The sequence below is a fragment of the Cygnus olor genome, chromosome 12 (genome assembly GCF_009769625.2).
Source record: "Cygnus olor isolate bCygOlo1 chromosome 12, bCygOlo1.pri.v2, whole genome shotgun sequence".
NCBI classification, from domain to species: domain Eukaryota; kingdom Metazoa; phylum Chordata; class Aves; order Anseriformes; family Anatidae; genus Cygnus; species Cygnus olor.
This window is the reverse complement of record NC_049180.1, coordinates 17795977-17815343: the sequence shown is the minus strand read 5'-3', so window position 1 is coordinate 17815343 and position 19367 is coordinate 17795977. Positions and strand designations below refer to the sequence as shown.

Sequence of the window (19367 nt, the reverse complement as noted above, 5' to 3'; positions counted from 1 at the left end):
TGAAAAATCCTCATTAGATCACCCTCAGCCATCTGTGGGCAGCGAGGTGCTTTGCAGTAGCTTTCTGCACCTTCCCAGTGCATGTCCCTGGTGTCTAAGCAGGCAGAGGCACATTTAGGTGGTGTGGAAGGCCTGGCTGCTCCAGTGCTCGCCGTGGCAGGACGTTGTGCTGCGACCACAGCCACAACGCGGTGACAGGGCCATGGCCCTAACAGTTGCAGTAGGACCGGTAAGGCGGGCTGCTCCCAGGGATGAAGGTTTGCATGTCAGGTTGGTTTTGCAGCACCTCATGGTGTTGGCTTTGTGTGTGTTTAAATGGCACAGCTTCTTCAGATAGTTCCCAACCCTTGTTGTAGTGGCCTTTATTTAAAGGCTTTTCTGCATGTTGCATGTTACTGGTTCTTCTGAGTGCACTTATTTGTAGAAATGGTTTTCCTTCTCATCTGCTTCCCCCTGCCCTTTTTTGTTTGTTTGTTTCATTTGTGACTGAGACTTTTTTTTTCCTTCACAATTTGATTGATCCTTCTTCTTTCAATTCCGCATTGGCTGGCTGCATATGGAACCCCGCTTGGCTTTAGCTGAGACAAAATCGAGTGCACACAATTTCCCTCTGACAGCTTGTACAAGAGCAAACATTTCCGAAGAGCTGAAAGTCTAGAAATTCAATCAGCGGAAAACCTACTGTGTGGAACAGCTTTGCTAGTGCTACAGCTCCCTGCTGGGTAGAAAAGCAATCCAGTTACAATAAATCCTTAAGAGTGGAGTCATTTGGGTAAAAGGAAAAACAAAAGCTGGTTTATACAAACTGATTGAAGTCAGACGTTTTGACTTCCCATTGAAAAAGGGAGTCAAGGCCCAGGCTTGCTTGGTAATTTAAAGGGGAGATTGTCTCCTTTCATCTTTCTCTAGGGCAGGGTTCTTAATATTTTGCTTGTGGAAGAAATGAAAAGGGTTTTCAACAAAAGTTAAAATATCTGCTTTGATATCGATATTGATGCTATAGCTATGAACTGACCTGATAGTGAATGCTCCGGAGAGAGGTGAAGGCACAATTCTGGTTCCAGCCACTCTGATTTTGTTCAACTGCAGTTACAGAAATGTGAAACTAGGGTAAAACTGGGATCAAAATCAAGGCTTGCATCTCTTGCCAGGATGGCTTGGACAGCGGTGTTTGTACTGTGGTGCTGGTGTGTCCTGAGCTTGTGAACTTGTTGATGCAATCTGGGCTGCCCGACAGACTCTTCTGACTGAAGTTAAGAGTTGTGCCTAGCGAGGGAGATGATACCTGCTCTGTTTGTGTTAATTTGCTTTCATTCTTTAAACACAAGCAATTAAAAAATAGAGGCATTAGAGAACTTTGAGATTAAAATAACAATGGTAACTGAGATGCCAGTAATGACAGAGAATTCATATTTAAAAACCTAAATGAAGTAGCTTAGTGTAAGAAAGTCCCCTTGTCGTTTTCCTTTATTTTAATAATTATTTGCACCACTCCTCTTCGTGCACCTTTCATACTGGAGCACACTGAACAGACCAGCAGGCGTGAACGAGAAAATGAAGGAAACAATCTCCTATGAAGTCAAGTGAGCAAAGTAAACTGACTGGAAATGCTGAGGTCTTCTTTCTTCTTTAATGCCTTTCAGGTGTTTGTGGAAGAGTAGGTAAAACTTTTCCAAGCAAACGTGAATTTTAAGATGCTGCTGTCCTTTTTCGTAGCTGCATGGGGCCACTCACTTTTGCTGCTCTGCATGTCATCTGCATTCAGCTGGCATCTGTCCTCCCCTCTCCCAAATGGGTCAGGTCCTCATGGAAAACATTAAAGATTATATATATATTGTAGAGGATTTCAGCTGGTCTTTCTATTTAAGTAAGATGTTATAAATGATAGCAAATGAGTATAAAACCTTGCCACAAAAATGGAGTTAAGTTAGCTTAAAAGAAGAGAGTTGGGCAGGATGGTAACCTGGTAAGGCTCTTAAAACTCCAGGCTGTGTCACTTGCTAGTCGCTTCCCAAACTGGAATATTTGGTGTGGTCCTTGATGATGCGACCTTGAGCTTCCCTTTCATCTTTCTCGCAGTCTTTGTGGGAAGAGAAATGCAGCCATTGATGCCAAGTGATGCTACTTTTGTTGAATTGATTTGTGCTAGCTGTGAAGCTGTTTTCTGTGCCACTGGCAGTGGTCTCTGCTAGGGTAGATTGCAGAAGAGTAATAGATAAGTCATGGTTGTTAATGGAAATAGTGGAATAAGGGAAAAAAAGAGTGAGGGAGGGAGAGTCCTTCAAGTATTAGCTCCTGTAGTGCTTCAGAAACCTGGGGTTGGCTTTGTCTCTGCAAGATGGTGTTTCAGGCTGAGGAACTGCCTCAGTACTCTCTGAGATTTGTGCATTTGTTTTTCCATCAGTGTTTCTTGAGAGGAAACTTCACTTTTAGTGACATCAATCTTTTTTTCTTTAAGATTCTGCTCTCCTTGTGATATAAAACCAAACACCTCCCCAAACTAGAAAACCTTGAACTAATGAAAAATAGATGTAAAAGCTCTTCTAAGGTCTTTGGATGTCTCTGGGCATCACTCTGCCCAGCTCAGGAGACAAAACATACCAATGGCCCAAGACGTAGAGTACTGCATGCCCAGAATGTGAGAGTCGCTTCAAAATGAGGACCTGCTGCATCATGGCAGACTGAAGTTGTTTTTTTCCCCTCCCTGTAGCACAGTTGCTGTGTGTCAGCAGAAGTCGTCTTTGAGGAGGAAACACACATCTGAAAGATTGCTGTCTAGACTTCTGGAGTTCACAGGGCCACAGCTGAAAATGCATTGTTGGTATCTTTGACAGTTAAAAAGAAGAAAAAAGTTGGGTAAAAAGCTGAAGAATGTTAATTGTTTTTGAATTATCTGCTTAAGATTGTAAAGGAATTTTGAGTTTCAGAGAGCAGTTAGTACTGCTGGGCACCTACTGCTGAGATGCACTGGAAAGGTCTTGTGCTCTGGTTGTCTACAGCTGAGGTTTTCTCTTTGATGAATTCCAGAAAAAGGTGGCTTAGGCTGTTGAATGCTGATTTTCAGTATATATCAACAGCAAGGAGAGTCTAGTAATATTATGGAAAAGCTGGATGTGTCATGTTCTCTACAGTTAATGTTTGGGTATAGAAAGCAGAAGCATGGTGTAAAGAGTATTGTTAGGGTGCGGAATTCCAAGTTTTTATTCAAACACTTGGAAAAGACAAAGCATCCACCAGCTTTAGGAGGAGCCTCAGATTGTAGTCCTGTTATTTTTGAATGTAAAGCCTCAGCCGTGGTGCTGCTGCTGCTGTTGTGCTTGGGGTCATGCTGGGGAAACTTCACCTCTTGCAGCCAGTAGCCGCCCTAAGTAAGAGTTACCAAGTTTTTGCTGTGGTGGTTTTGTTTGTTTGTTTGTCTTTTAAATACCATTTGTTACTTTTTTCTTACTAAAGGACAAATGATTTTCCTGTGACAAAACAGTCAAAGTGGGGCCCAGCTGAAGCTAAAAAGAGGCCACAGGGTTTATTCTACACAATGGCTTTTGCAATTCTTTTTTTTTTTTTTCCCCCACACTGTTCTGGTGTATGTGAGACAGAAGGAACGTGTAATTAACCCACATTGGACTACGGTATTTGAAAGTTGTAGGAAACATGGGCAAAACATGCAGTCTCCTCAGAAGGCTCTGGTTCAGCCCCGTGCTGCACCGCGGCAGCTCTCAGTCTGCAGCTGGTGAACAGTCCTCCTAATCCAAAAGCATTGGGGCATTTGGGGGAAACTTGGAACCCAGATCTCCTATCTGGGGAATTTATGGAATATTTGAGACTTCTGATTCCGTGCTTTTAGTAGTGTTTTCTACTTTTGTGTTGTCCCGTCTCTTCTCCTGACGTTTCCCTCTGGCCCCACTCCAGCACTGTGGGGATCTCCAAGTTCGCAGAATAAATTGGAGTTACCTGAGCAGCTCTGCTGGAGCTTCCTGACAGCCCAAAATGCAGTGGATGAACTCAGGGTTATGATATTTTATTTGCAAAGCTACAAGGCTCGAGGACGCCTTCCTCGTTATTCTCTAGAGGAAATGAGCCATCCCCAAACAATGAGGCAGGAGATAATAAGGAGGCATTTTACCAAGAACCACATTTATCCCAAACAAATCTGATACAAGATCTTGCTTCTGTTTTTCCTAAGCTGTTTACCAGTGCATTTTGGGGATAATTATTCTGGAGAGAACGTGTGCACCGGGATAGCAGCAGCTGAAGTGGGGAAGCTATTGAGCTGCTACCAGGAAACTTTTTGTGCAGCTGAAAGCAGATGCAAAGTGCGGTGCTTGGAAATGACCAGCAGTGAAGAACCACTAACGCTGCACGTAGTGCTGTGGTGTTATGGTTTGTATTTGAATGGTTCAGAAGAGAGACCTTGCGTTGCTGCTGCTGCAGAAGTTGAGCTGACTGGCTCCGAGGCTTTCATATGTGGTTTCTCTCTGCCATCTAACCCTCTGAAAAATATAAGTAAACACACCTACTTGTCTAAAACCCTTTTCGTTTTGTTGATTAGATGAGAAATCCCCACTTTTGCAGCTGCCCTTCTTTCCCCTATAAAAATCCACTCCCATTGTTTCTTGTTTTGTGGGGAGCCTCCCATTCACTGGTAGGAACTTATACAGACTTTTGTACATATACTGCAGTGGCAGATTTTTAGGAGCTTGTGTATGAGGGGAAGGAGGAATGTAGCACTGCTGTTGTGTTTTCATTTGTTTTGATTTTACGTCCATCCCAACGGAGAGCAGAGCACCACTGAGAGGTGCTGCCAGGTGTGGCTTCCTACCGCTTTCTAATTCTGTGATCACAGAGTGCTCGATTCTGCAGTCCTTGCACAGACAAGTCTCCTACTGATTTCAATGGGGAATTTGCCTGCATCAGGGATAAAAGAGCGGGCCCCAAGTTGTGTGCAATGATGCAATCTGATCCTCCTGCTGTGGAAATTGATGTAATCGCATTCTCGCCCTCCCCCCTTTCGCAACCCTTCTCTCTACCAACCCTGGTGACTCCTGGGGGGCTTCTCACCAAACGGGAAGGATGCAGCTGTGTGCCGAAGCAGCAGGGGAGGGGAGGAGACTTGCTCAAGAAATTTATGAAGGGTTGCCTCTGAGATGCAACCCTAGAAAATGGCTAACAGCATGGGCTTGCCCGTGCCAAAAAGTCCCATCACCTGCTTTTGCTAAATGAGCAAACGCTGCTTCTGTGCAGTTGTGACATACGTGACATGTCCTCGTGCGTGTTTTGTGAGGCTGAGCTCACAGTGCTGTGAATTGCATGATCTCATCGCTGCCTGTGCTCATTCAGTGCAGAGGGACAGGGTGAGCTTTTTTTAGGGCTCTCTGTATTGTTGCTGTTGACAGTCTGTTTTCAGCAGTGCCTTTGTGCCCTGGCACAGCACAGGTTGCTTGGGAATACCGGACCTCGAGAATGCTGCGCTTTGTTGCTGGGCGAACCAGGCGACCTCTCTGCTGCTTCCCTCTGCTTTGCCATTTATGTGGGCTTTGGTTGTAGTTTTTTTCCTTTGGGAATTCTAGGCTCAGCTGAATTTGTTCTGTGTTTTGCGGAAGAAAGAGCTTGTTAAAGAATTCCCTGATGACTTTGAAGTGAACTATTTATTTTCTCTCAAGGGTTATTCAGTGTAGCCATTTGCCCCCTCTTCTCTGTTTTTTCACCCCAGTGTTTCCTGAGCTACAAGCATTCTTGGAATATATTAGTTGTAATGAGTTATGTGGGCATCAAAAGTTTTCTTTGAAACTATATGGCATCAACATCTGTTAGCTCTTAGAGAACAGAGCCGCAGACAAAGGGGCTGGTGGGGGGAGGGAGGAAAAAGATATTAAATTCTGGAGTATGAAGTCTCCGTCTCAAAGACTCAGGGGGAGGGGAAAGGGAAATCTGCTAAACTCCGCAGCTTTGATGTGGTGCTCTGGCCATGGGATTCCTTTTAGGGGAATGTGCGTGGCAGCTGGTCCCGCACGGCCACCGGCCTGCCCAGGGCCCTGCCTGGCTGCCCCGGTGCTCCCAGCCTGCTGCGAAGCCCTCGGTGCTGCAGCACCATTTAACCAGTGCAGCATGCTCAGTTTTCAGCTGTTGGGCTGGGGAGTCAAAATTCCTAAAAATAAAGGGAACTCGTAAGTTTAAAAGGAAAAAAAAAAGTTTAGAAGGGAACTTTTTATTTGCTTGTAATCCTCCTGACCCTGTGGGTCAACATGCAACTGTTCATCTAAATCAGGTTTTCAAATGGTGTGTGTCTGTGGTTTTTTATTGCCTGTAATTAAAAAGCATGTGTCTGTTTCTGTGCGCGCAGCATCAATCAGCATTCAGGCATGACCACTGATGCTGCACTGCTTACAGGAATGTGTGGGGATGGGTTCTGCTTTCTCTTTTATCTTTGTCTGCAGAGTCTCTCAGTTGTTTGTCCTATGTGCCAGGGAGTAGAGGAGAAGAGTAAAAGAAACTTCTGTGTCTGTCTTCTGCTCTTTTTGCTCTGTTTTTAGCCATAATGCTGGTGGCATTGTGCTACGCTGTGACTTCCTGGCCCATTAAAACCTTGACCTGTTATAAAATGATTAGTTGACATACCTGGGCTTTGGGGACAAAGAGGTGGTTTAAGGAGGAATGTGAACCATCTGTTTTGCCAGCACCTCCTGTTGACAGATTTATGGATCAACATTAGCATATGTGTCCAGGGTCACACACCTGTGCTTCCTAACAAGGTAATATTATTTAGCAGGGTATGTTTTCATCCTGAGGATTCGGAGCTCTCTGCAAAGGTGGGCATCAAGAATTCCGTTTTACAGTTGAAAAATGAAGGCACAGAGAGATTTAAGTGACTTACCCTACACCACACAGTGAGTCTGTGGTGGAGCAGTTATTGAATCCAGGTTTCCTCCAGCTGCATAAATATACGTCATCCATTAGCAGGAAAGGACTTAAAGCCATAAACATAATAGAGGAGCATTGATTATCATTCTAGGGGAGCTTTAAGCCCTTGTGCTGTATGAAAACCTGTGCCATACAGGAAGATACAGGCTATCATCACCAGAAAGTTTCAAAATGCGGTATGTTAAATCTGTAATGGTCACTGAAGTCAGTAGAAAGAGTCTCCTTGATTTCAGTGACCACATCTTAAATGAGCAAGTTATTTTGTAGTCGAGCTCTGTAGCCATGTTCTGCGTGCTTGTTTCTCCACATATGCCTGGGTAAAATCACCTTGGTGCACTTAAGCCTGTTTGTTAAAGAGTTTCTTGGTAACCAAATCTATCATGAAAGGGAATTGAACAGAAAATCAGATTTATTACATAGCTACGCCCATCTGTCTGCCATGGTGAAGAAGCCCAAAGTAAGCAATTTGGAGGAGTTACTGTGCTTCCCAGGCTGGAAGTTAGATGAAGATTTGTCTTTTCTCATTCATGTCCTTAGACTTGTTCATCAGTATAACCTATATTGAAGAAGAGATCCTGGGGGAAATGGGACAATTGATTTTGCAATCAGGAAATAGGTTAGAGGATAGCTAGAAGAACAAAGTGAAGTGGGTTCATTTTTCCTTCTGAAGTAGCTTCAACGTGAATTTAAATATTGCAGAAAGTAGTCATTTCTTGTTTCAGTCTCGTTCATCTCAAAGAAAAAGATTTTTTTTAGCTAGAGATGGTTGGACCCTTCATCTGGAAAGTAACTGCTGAATCCATAGGTCTATTCATACAGTTGCTTTCAATTATATAACCTGTTATTTGACAGAAGTCCTTGAAAAACTGTCTCTTGCCCTAGCACCTTGAAAAGTAGCCATAATAGTTCTAGAATTCCTATAATCATGTTAATGGAAGAAGTCACTTTGCAACAGCTAGCAGGAGTCTCTAAAAAGCCATGAAATCCAAGGTTAAAACATCATAGGAACAGTAATCTTCTGTCCTGAAACTGGAATAACCTAAACCAAACTGCCCCCTCAGTGGATCTTCTTGCTAACTACAGGGTTTAATGCACACTGAATAATTTTATCTGTTGGCACTTTTTTTTTGCCAGCTACAAGTAATATTAAATCCACATTATTTTAAGATGTTGTTGTTTTTTATTTCTCCTGTGGATTTTTTTTTTCCATCTAGTGTTCAGGATATATACTCACTAGCACGTCTTCGACAGAGCACAGGAATCTTACAATTCACGTTAAATGGGCTGGTTGGTAGCTTTTGTTGAATACACATCACAGTGGCTGGCCGCTAAAAGAGGATGCCCACTTGCCACTGTGGCAGAGACGAAAAAACTACCTGCAAAGAGCATGTTTCAGCATTGCTGCTATCTGATTTTCATAGGCTAGAAAGCAAATGTGTCAGAAGAATGAAGAAAGGGTATGTGTTTTGTCCTGATGGAAAGCTGGTCCAGGCATTGGATTGGGACAAAAGAGATTCCCCCTGCATGTTGCAAACAGCCTGGAGCAAAAAGCACCACGTTTATATTTACTTTCTTCATCAGGCATCCTTCATGAAGGCTCTTGCATAAGTGTCCTGCTGCTCTGTCCTTTCGCTTCCTCATCAGCCTCATATTCCTCCTACAGATGGGGTATCCCTAAAAGTGTATGGTAACTACTGCTCATACCCGTCTGAGGGTCTGTAACACGATATAAAGATATTGGAGATATTTTTTTGCCTCGTAAGCTTCTAATAGTCCATGTTCCTTTGTGACTGGAGATTAGAGGTTCTTTTGGTCATCCTGTTTTTATCTTCACAGTATTTTGCTAGTAACTGGAACTGCCCTACAGTCACCTTCTGTGAGGTGAGACTGTGGGGGCTCCAATTCTGGCAAATTGGTGGGTTTAGATGCTGTGATTTCAAACACTATTACTGTATTATTATGGTTGGGAGTTGCTGCTTTACTGCTGTAGTTTTTTGACTGGTGTCTTAGTGTGAGCTTTGTGCTAAGGTACCAAAAGGTGAATTTCAGTAGCTGTTGTGCTATCCCCGTTGCATTCTGCCGTCTCTGCTAGGAAGACAGTAACTTGAGACATAGAGGCCATATTGGCAGATAAGGCACTAAAATCCCAAACCACAGCAGCTTAACACGCTCAAGATCATCTATCAGAGATCTTAGAGGACAAAACAGTTTTTCTAACAACTCTACCTGCTGTGATTGTATTATAAAGAAATTTTATTCGAGAGAAGTCTCAGTGCTTGGTGGAGGAAGAAAAACCCAGCTGTAATGGATCACAGAGCACCAGGTTCTTATTTCAGAGAAAGAAAGCGTTGCAAAAGTTGAGCTTGCTGCTTCTGCTTAAAAACCTGCATTATTGCAGTTGTTATGTGTATTTTAATGTTGGTCTAGGTTAAAGTCACCTTGACTCTCCAAGTGTGAGCTGCTTTACATTTTCTTTACAGGAATATGAATCCTAGTGAATTGTCCTTACTATTAAATTGTCTGGAATGGCAAACAGGAAAAAAAAGTAGGAAAGAAAGCAGTTCACAGTTGCAAAGGTAAAGCAAAGGTAAAATTGGTCTTAAGTACAAAGGTAAAATATGTCTTAAGTTCAACATTGGACTTAAACCAAGGCATAAATGTGTATTGCTCTATTGTGTTTTCTATATGGTATGTGCTTTAATTCTTCATTGCATTTGCCTGGTTTTGATTTTCATTATAATGAGGCTTGGAATACGTGTTTTACCTGTGTAAGACCCTATGTATATAGGTTACTTTATGAACAGGGAAGGAATCTCTCGTCTTACACAGCTTCCAACTCTAATACAGAAGCATATGGTATATTTGAAAAGGCTTAAGAGGGGGATCTTTAAACGTTTTTGGAAGAGGATGGTAATATGAAGGCTTCAAATGGAAAGAGAGCCAAATGCATACATAAAATGTATTCCTAAAACACTGTGTTTTGCCTGTGACTAGAGTTATTGCAGAAGTTTATGTGTACAAACTTCCACTTTATGCATATTTGACTGCATGAGTTTCTGTGTGTGACAGCTGCTTACCTAGGGACATGTCATCTCCAAGTATGTCTGACTACAAGTGGTTTAAAATTTATTACTTTTAATTTTAGAGTTTTAAGGCTAAGTATGAAACTATATTTGGAACAAATGATGTTCACCTTGGATATCCGAATATCTGGTTTTTACTGATATTACTCTAAAATATATATATATATATATATATATATATATATATTTTTTTTTTTTTTTAAGGTGTGAATAGGTTTTTAGTAGTGAATACTAGGCTTGAGCTGACCATAGTTATATATGGTTATGTTTCTGGTCCATGGGAAATTTCACATACCCACAGGGGGGGAACTAGGTTCCTCCCATCCCTTGTTTTTCTAAAAATCTCTTACCTCTTTCTCTTCATCTGGAAAAGATTGAACAAACAAACACAAACCACAACACTTTTCTTGGGTTTGGGTGGGTTTCCCGAAGCGTCCTTGAGAGAGTGGGTTTTCCAAATACGCTAAGGATTTGCTATATGAGAATCAGACTTCATTTTGGAAACCTGTCATTTCCCAAAGGTGAGACCGAAGTGCTCAGAATTGCCACTTTACAGCTGACAGAGCCTTCAGTTGTTTGGGTGAAAAGACCGAAGGGCATCCTCATTCTCTTGAACCTCTATTTCTTGGGATTGTTTTTAGTCTACATCAAGAATGGAAGTTCGTGTATAGGTTACATGGCATTCTCACTGGCAGCTGCTTTAAAACCACTGTCAAATCTACTCCTGCAAGAGTTACCACGTCTTATCCCTTGCAGTCCTGTTGCGAAACATGTTTCTTCAACTTTGCTCTCTCAAAAAGTACTGGAACTTTATTGCATCAATATCAGAATAAAGAGAGAACAAAATACGTTTCCTTCAGAATGGCAAAAGTTGAGAGGAAAGTTTTCTTGGTTGACAATTTATCATTTTACATGTGTTTTACTTGGGAAAAGTGGTGAATATGATACTTCGATAAGAATTTCACTAAAGCAGAAAATGTGTGTGTTCCTTGCCAAAAATGTTGAAAATTTAGTATCTTAAGGCTAAATCAAAGGATTTTAATAAGATGTTTGAAGAAGGAGAGGTAAAGTGACTTGTTTCTACTGGAGAAAAACAACACCTCCTTTTTGAAAAATGTTGATTAACACAGTATTGGCTGTGCTGTAATATAGGGAGTAGGGGCTTCCAAATTTAAAAATGTGCTTGCTGTGATGATAACCTACCTAAATCAAAGGTTACCCTTAAATACATCTAATAAATCTACGGATGAAGTTGTCTCTACTTACAGTAAGAGCAAAACTGTGTTAAACATCACATTAGACCAAATATGTCTGCTAAAACTCACGTTATTTTCACTCTGTGGCTTGGGCCTTTATGTGGTGGGTATCGTGGAGAGTGGCATGAAAAGGCAGAGCCAGGATGGACAGAAATTGTCACGGTGGTGACAAAGAGTAAAGAAACCAGTGGGTGTGGGGGCTGGGAGATGTGAACACAAATACAACTGTGCAGAGCCTGGAAGGTGAAGACAAGGAGCTTGACCTCAATGTGGAAGCAGAAGGGCAGCAAGGCAGTGAAGGACTATAGTGAGTGATACCGGCACATCGCTGGAACGACGAGTGAGGGTTTGGGTGGCAGCCGTTTCAGACAGCTGCTGAAAAGCAAGTCAATAGCTGGAAGCCCCAGAGTGAGTCCTGGCCTCAAGTCCCAGAGACTTGTATCAATAAGAAAACTGCACAGGGCAGTCAGGGCTGAGGGTTGGGGTTAAAAAAATAAAATTCCCGGTGAGTTAGAATTCATTGGAGTCTGATTGCACAGCAAAGGTGGGATGTGAGTGACGAGTGCCTGACTTTTAACCAGCTGAATAGAAGCCCTGGGGTGTGGGAGCTTTTCAACATTGTTTTTCTTCCTTGTGTACGTGTATGCTCAGCAGCATTTCTGAGGAAGTTGGGCTAATTAACTGTTCTCCCCACCCTCTATGGTCCGAGCCGCGTACAGCAGCACCTATCCGAATGGGGCACGTGGGACACCAGGTCCGCTCCACGCAGGCTGGGCAGCCAGCTGTTCATAGTTTTGAAGCAGATGTTTGAGCCTGAATTTTAGACGTTTGGCATGATTTGTGTTAGTGGCTAACACAGGCCAACTTATTTGTCTGGGAAACTCCTGGTGAGGTACAGACACCTACTCTCGATGGGTTCCAGTTTAGAAACCTACAGAAGTGGCATGCTGGAATAATCCTTCTACATAAATGTTTCTTCTCTTTCTTCTTTCAAGTGCTTGCTGACCTCACTTATATAGTATTTCACAGGGTACATCTGGTTTTGGTTGTTTCATGACTCAGTGTTCCAGTTTGAAAATGCAGTGTTGTGATTTAAAACATCGTGTCAGGACAGTGATGTACAACTACCTATGACCTAAATGTTGTTGCTTTTGCTCTCCCCAGCACCACTCCTGCCACGGGACAGGCTCCTGCAGCTGTGCGGCGTGCGGGGAGGCCCTTGCTGCGGAGCCACCACCAATGTTTTTGTCCCCTCGAGCCTGTGTTTCCTTTGTGCTCAGCCATTTCTCCCTAGGGTCAGCTACTCCTACCTGGCTGTAGCCCTCTCTTCCCACTAGAATTTCTTGAGCTTCAGGTTATGCTTTATGCACTTGTCCTGTGCTCTTGCTCCACTCTGTTTTCTGAGTTGGACTAGCTGGGGGTAGGTGCGCTATTTTGTTCGCATTAAGGCAGTTTTTACAGGTGACTCGGAGAATACTCCTCCTGCAGTACCAGCTGCAATCAAAATTGTTTTTTCTGATACTGGCTTAGCTTCTGTACTTTATCGTTGAGCATGAGCTTGCATAAACTACCCTGAACCCTTTTCTCAAGGAGGTGCATTTTGGTAGTTATCCAGGTTGTGATGTGTCTTAGAAACTCTCTTGGGTTACTTCCCCCCCCTAAAAGAAGAGTGATTGATAATATGATCAATGATACAGTTTCTCTCTCTTTTTTTTCCTTCCTGTAAAATCTTAAAGTGTTTCTCACCCCTTTCTCAGATACACATTTGTCTCTCAGAGACAGCATGTCACAGTCTTACTCTCACTGAACACATTTGAATGGGAGCTGAGGAATTCTGCTTAAATATGTCACCAAAATGTTCAAATGATACCCTCATCAGTGTCAGGATGGGTTGTCAATTTGTGCCATTTAACAGTAATATTACGGTACAACATCATAAAAACACTTTCTAGAACGTGGTGATTTATAATAATATGGTTTAAGGGGAAAATACTTATTAGAAATTTCCTTGCATTAAGTTACTACTTCAACTTAAATAACTAGGAGCTAGAAAAGGAGTGAAACTAGACTAGAATATAAAATATATTTACTTAAAAACCATGTAATGATTAACAATGAGAAACTAAAGAAGCTGGTTTATAGAATATGAATGCTTTGCTCTGCTGGTCTATGTTTCTCTCCTTTCCATTGAGTTACATGATGGTGCATTTTACATCAAGAAATGTATGCTAAATTTTAAGTGACATCTTTTAAAAAATCATAAAAAAATAATGACTTTTTTTTTTTTTGGAGAGGCTGAGATTAATGACTATTCCAAGGGGCAACATTTGCTACCTGGACACACTGCTTGCTTTCTTAAAATATTAAGAGATGAAGGCTACCAACTAGATAGTATTCTCCTCACAGGAACATCACAATTAAGCTCATACCTACTCATTGCATAGTCACTGGTCAGAAAATCAGAAATGCTTTTCCAAGAGGGCAGAAAGGGGAAGGAGCAAGAATTCTGATTTCAGTAAAAAGCAGCTATTAAATACTTGGCATTGTGGGACAGAGCTGAAGGGCTGTATATGCCAGGTAGTCACTTCTAGGTACCTCATTATCTGTGAGAGCAGCCAGGTGTGCTCTCAGCTTCCTGGAAAATGATGACATGGGGGAATTTTATCAAATGAAAGTATACCAACTTTTGCAAGGCCCTGGAAAGGCCATCTTCCTGCAGAAATATGATAAGTTACGCCAACAATTCATGGCTTCTTTTTGTTCACTATGTCTGTTTCTTCCGTATATTAAAGTCAGTGTTTGATATTAATCAGCACTTGTTCAAAAGGGGGCTTTTCTGCTGGAACAAGAACTCAAAGAAACAAAGTTTTTGTGATTTGTAAAGCTAAATCCAGACTGACAGCTTCTATAGCAGCATTGTGCTGTGCAAAATCCCAGCATTTTGTATCAGGTTGACAGCATTTCTCAGTGCTTTTTGGCCCAAGAGTTCCAACTTTATATCAAGGTATCTGCTCATGAAGAGAACAATGTTCTCAGGGTCTCTGGGCTAGCTAACCAGTAGTATTTGTGGAATCTGATTTTTAAAATGCCGCTGCAGAAATTGATACTGAAGAATTCCTGAGATATGCTTTTGTGGCTTAGTTACTTTCTGATAACTAATCTCAAAGAATAACATTTAGGCATGTGGAAGTTAGAAAAGAACCTCTGTCAGCTTCTTCAGGAAAAAGAGATGAACTGTATTCATCATGATAAAACTGCTTAAAAATAAAGCAAATGAGTACAACCAGATATTCATTTTCACAGGTTTTTCTCTTATTTTTACCTCAAGCAAAAAGCTTCCTACTGTCTACTCGCAGCCCCAGGTTAATGCTGAGAATGCTGGCTCTGTATTCATGATATATTTTTGTAGGTGAAGTTAAAATGGCTATGAATGTAGCGCTTCAACTTCTTAGGACCATATCCTTTTTTATTACCATAAATATTTATCAGTGTCAGTGTGTGTCTGTGGAAATCTAAGGAGCGTGACTATAATGTAAGATCGGTGATGTTACAGTAATGCTTGGAGTGTTCGGAATTAATGGAAGAAGGCAAAATGTGAGGTTAGCTGTGATTGCTTATGGCTTAGCTGGGGCAGAGGAATGGAGCTGGAAAGATCTGTTGCTAATAGGAGACTAAAAATGCTCTTCAGGCTCTTTATAAGTGGGATTAGCTCCAAATCGTACTGATGCCCTTTATTACTACTTCAGCACCATTAGAGAACTTTTTTGGGGGGCTGAGATAAGATCATCTGCATATCTATGGCTTCTGCTTCTGTGTTGCTCCAGACATACTGGGGCTGACAAAATTTCATTAATTTCAGGGCTGAAGGATCAGGCAGCTCTTCAGGGTCTGGTATCTGCTTTTCTTGGGTGACCTCTGGCATATGAAAGTTTTCTGTTTGTTGGTGGAACCAAGTGATAACATTCCTCTGTGGGTAGTGAAGGGCTTATTTCTCCTTTATCGTTTCCGTTCACAGTTTTTTTATCTAGCTTGATTGACAGAATGTTGAAATGCTAAATATTATAATCTATTTTGTAAAAAGGATTTGAATATGAACACTTTTTTCTATTGCCCAGTACAATCTGTTAATCTCCATTAAATTTTTGTTCTAAAGTATGTCCAGAGCATTCTAAAATAGCGTCAGATGCATTAACTACCACTAATAAAGTGATTAACTTCTTTCCTGGAAAACAGCTTTTGTGCTCCTGTTAATGTTTTTATTTAATCCTAGTGAGATATATATATATATATCTTCTTAATGTCTTAATACTTCGTATATAGTATATTTGTCATTAACTTTTATTCTCTCTCTTTCTCTTTTTAACAGGATTTATCTGGGGAAAGCTACAGAGACACTATTGGTGATGAGCACTTTCATCTAGAAGGTATTTAAGGAACAAAAATTCTTGGTTAATGTTAAGGGATATTGGAATAAGTCAGTGAGCAAATCAATGTAGGAATGTATACATGACAGTGCAGCTCTTGATATACCGATGTATGCCTGGCAGAACTGATAAAATGGGATTAGGGTATTATTTCTGTATCTCCTATGACCGTGCTCCTAGAATCAAAAAGTCATCGCGTTGTATCACAGAACCCAAATATATTCATTAAGAGGCTCAAACCTTTTGTCCAGCTACTTCCATTGGCAGTGGAAGCAGTGGTAAATAGTGCTGTCTCCAGTAGAAGCAGTAAATATAATCACTGAAAATGTTAGCACTGGGTTTTGTGCTATGTCACACACCCTTCTGTGATACACAAGCCAGACTTGGAAAGTCCTGCATTAATTTCTAAAAGATGGGAGACTTCTACACAATATCTTTCGCTTGAATATGAATGGAATCATCATTGCTTCATGTAATTTTTTCTTTCTGAGGTTCATCTAATCTCTTCCTCTGTGCTAAGGCCTCTCTTGCAATGGAGATGGGATCACTGTTGTGGGCAGGGCCTTCTGGGACCTTCAATAAGGACCCCGTATTATGCGTGCCAGAAGACATAGCCAAGGCCCCTTGAGCTTCAGCTGCGCAAGTGGGGATTGATGAATGGATAAAACTAATTTGGGTACATTGTCGGTCATTCTTTTCAACAAATAAGGAAATGAGTCTTCAGAAACTCTTTGGGAAACTCTCTAGCATAACAAGTAGTTGTACAGGCTGCGTGCTAGATTTATGTTACAGGCTAGTGGAAACAATATGCTTAACTCATTTAGAGCAACAAACCATGTCAAGCGTTACTTGGAAAGTGCTGTCTTTTTTATAATCCAGTTGTTTGTTCCTGGTGGTAGAGACTAAAAGATGACAAGGGTTGTAACACAATTCACACCAACTTTATATTGGTTTTCTTTTTAAATTTTTTAGACCATAAATGCTTCAAGTAGAAGGGGACAGAGGTAGTGCTTGGAGAGGTCAGGAAGACTCTGTGTGCATATTTTTTAGCAGCAGCAGATTGTTCAGTGCTTGAGGGAAGAGTTTGCTGTACTGAGTATGCTTACAAAGTTTGAGTGTTGGGTAGGGTTCTCTCCTTTTGTGTATTGGCAAAATCCAATTGTGAATTTAAGTTCAAATCATGGCAGTGATGTAGCTTTTTTCATTGATAACTTTGTACTCATTTGTTGCTTATATATCAGTGAAATTGTGTTGGTGGGAACGTGGTTACCACAAATGCTTTTCTAATGCCTAAAAATATGATGTCTGTAACTCTGACTTTATTTTTGTTATTTTACTGTTTTTCTTATATACTAACTAAGCTAATAACACCTTCTCCATCTTTTCTTCTTTGAGAGGTCAGCCTGCGTCATTAGTTGCTTCTTGCTTTCTTCTAGTAAGTGTAAATGGGTATTTCTTGGAACATCTTTATCCATAATATAATGGATTCTGCTATCAAATTCCATTCAAGGACTGCCAATTGATTTGTAGCACAGAAATCTCAAACAATTGTTCTACCACTGCTGAATCTGTTATCAGTGATCAAAAAAGGCTGCAGAATAGCAGCACTTTTGATGTAATAGTGGTGTAATCTCATTCTCTGGGACCTGCTGAGACTGAGCTGAAAAAGCCCAAAGAGCTGCTGGAAGAAAACTCATTTTAAGCATGAGCCATTGCAAAAATGACTTTTCACTTTGAACAGAAAAATGGGTTTCAGTGAAGTGAGTGAATTGTGCCTGCATCACCTGCATTGCAGCCACAGTACTTAGCATCAGTAAGTGTTTGTATGCACGTGCTTAGAGTATGTTGTGCACACCAGATTAAACCCATATGTGACTTCAGAATGTGAATTTTGAGGTGCAGGCAGGATGCTGGAATAGACTGTGAAGGACTCTTCATGTTAAGAATGTCTCTCTTCCAATTCCTTACCTGTAAAGTATGTTAACAGACTATGTTTCTTGGAGCCTGTGTTTCTATCACATCTGCTTTACAAAGAAGGTTCCCCAGTATGTGCCAGTAATATAGGAGTTCAATTTGAGCAGGTGCTTGTAGGCTAGTGTTAAAAACAACAACATGAAATAATTGCCACAGTGGAGTCAGTTTGTTATAAGTGTTTCAGTATTAACTTCACAGTTTTCCCCTCCCCTCATAATAGGGTATAACTGTAGTAAAGCGTGGTTTTAAATTTCCAATATTATACTTAGCACAGGATATTAAATGCCAGTATGGTAAATAATTTCATTTTTCTGTGTCTCGTTTCTTCCTTTTACTTGCCTCTAATTATTTCTTACTTTGTTGTGAAGAATTGTCTTGCATAGCACACACAATCTACAATACCTAATATTTTCTAACTATTCAGCAGCTGTGTTGTTTTTATTAGACTTACTTTTAGGCTTTCCAGCTAAATGGCAAGGACAGTTTTACATTATTACTCCTGATCTGTCTTGTTTCTTATGAAGTAGCTGGGTAGTGAAGACGAGTTAGATATCAGCAGGTGGTCCTTTCTTTGCGTGCTGCCACTGGGGAAGAACTATTTGGTAGCATCTGCCCAGCTGGGAGGCAGGTAACTGTTCCCACCCTGCACTCAGGCAAACGCTGCTTGGTCCTCATCCCTGCTACTCTCCTATCTCCAGGCTGCGCTTTCCATGCCAGTCAGCCGTAGCCACTTCCCAGAATGACCTCTTGAATTGAAAAGCTGCTTCTGATTAGCAGATGATACTGGAAGCTTGTGTTGAAGTAGGATGCTTTCGCCCTTTTTGTGTAACTTTGTACTTAGTACTGGTGTAATATTCTTGAATGATAGTGTTAGTATAAAATTGTGATATTGGCAAAAAGTTGCATCCTAGTGAATCTGCAACATGATTTGAGACTTTTGTTAGTGTACAGTTTTAATTCTGTGCGGCTAAAATGCAAGATGACCGCTCTCATAACTCTTTCTGGATAGAAATGCTTAGTGTGAAAATGCAATTAATATTCTAGAAAGGATATTAATCTTTCCATCTAAAATAACTTTCTGTCATTTTTTTTACCTTGCAACCTTTACATAGGTATGGGTGTAACACATTTGTTTCATGTGTATACACTTATGTATCAGCCAGAAGCTTTGGTTACTGGTTTCAGAGACCAGGAGCTGTAACACACTGAGAAACGGTTAATTGGGCTGAGCTGACATAGGACACGAATGACAATAAAGACTTGAACACACCTCTACCGAGTACCAGGCAAGCATCTAATTACTGGCCTATGTTCTACCTTTATGAATACACAGTATGGATGGAAAAAAATAGGGGAAAAAAAAATCTTGAATTAGAAGTATTATATATAGCATTAATTACTTGAAATGATTTAGGTCTTACCTTTCCTCAGAGCTGCCCATCTGTTTCCCAAGTACAAAATTGTTCTCCTCTTCTCTTGTGGTACTTTGACCTACAATGCTTAGTTTAATGTTTTGTTTTTGTGTTTTTTTTTCTTTTTTTTTTTTTTTTTAATCAGGAAAATGCTTGATGGAAAAAAAGAAACATTACTAAGATTTGGAAAAGAAAAGGAAAAGAAAAAAGCACAGCAGGTGTCACAGTTCTTTTGGGTTAGGGAAGAGTTATAGCCTTCACACTCAGAGACCTTATTGGAGAATAAATCTGAGCTCTTTA

At 41.0% G+C, this 19367-nt stretch overlaps 1 protein-coding gene across 2 annotated transcripts in view; it reads left to right on the top strand.

The window, feature by feature from the left end:
- The window catches only part of NKD1 (NKD inhibitor of WNT signaling pathway 1), a 113117-nt gene that overhangs the window by 53431 nt on the left and 40319 nt on the right, over positions 1–19367 (top strand). For both annotated transcript variants that reach the window (XM_040570910.1, XM_040570909.1), the window contains exon 4: positions 15624–15681. In XM_040570910.1, coding sequence (XP_040426844.1) covers positions 15624–15681 — 58 coding nt within the window. The remainder of the gene's footprint in view (positions 1–15623; positions 15682–19367) is intronic.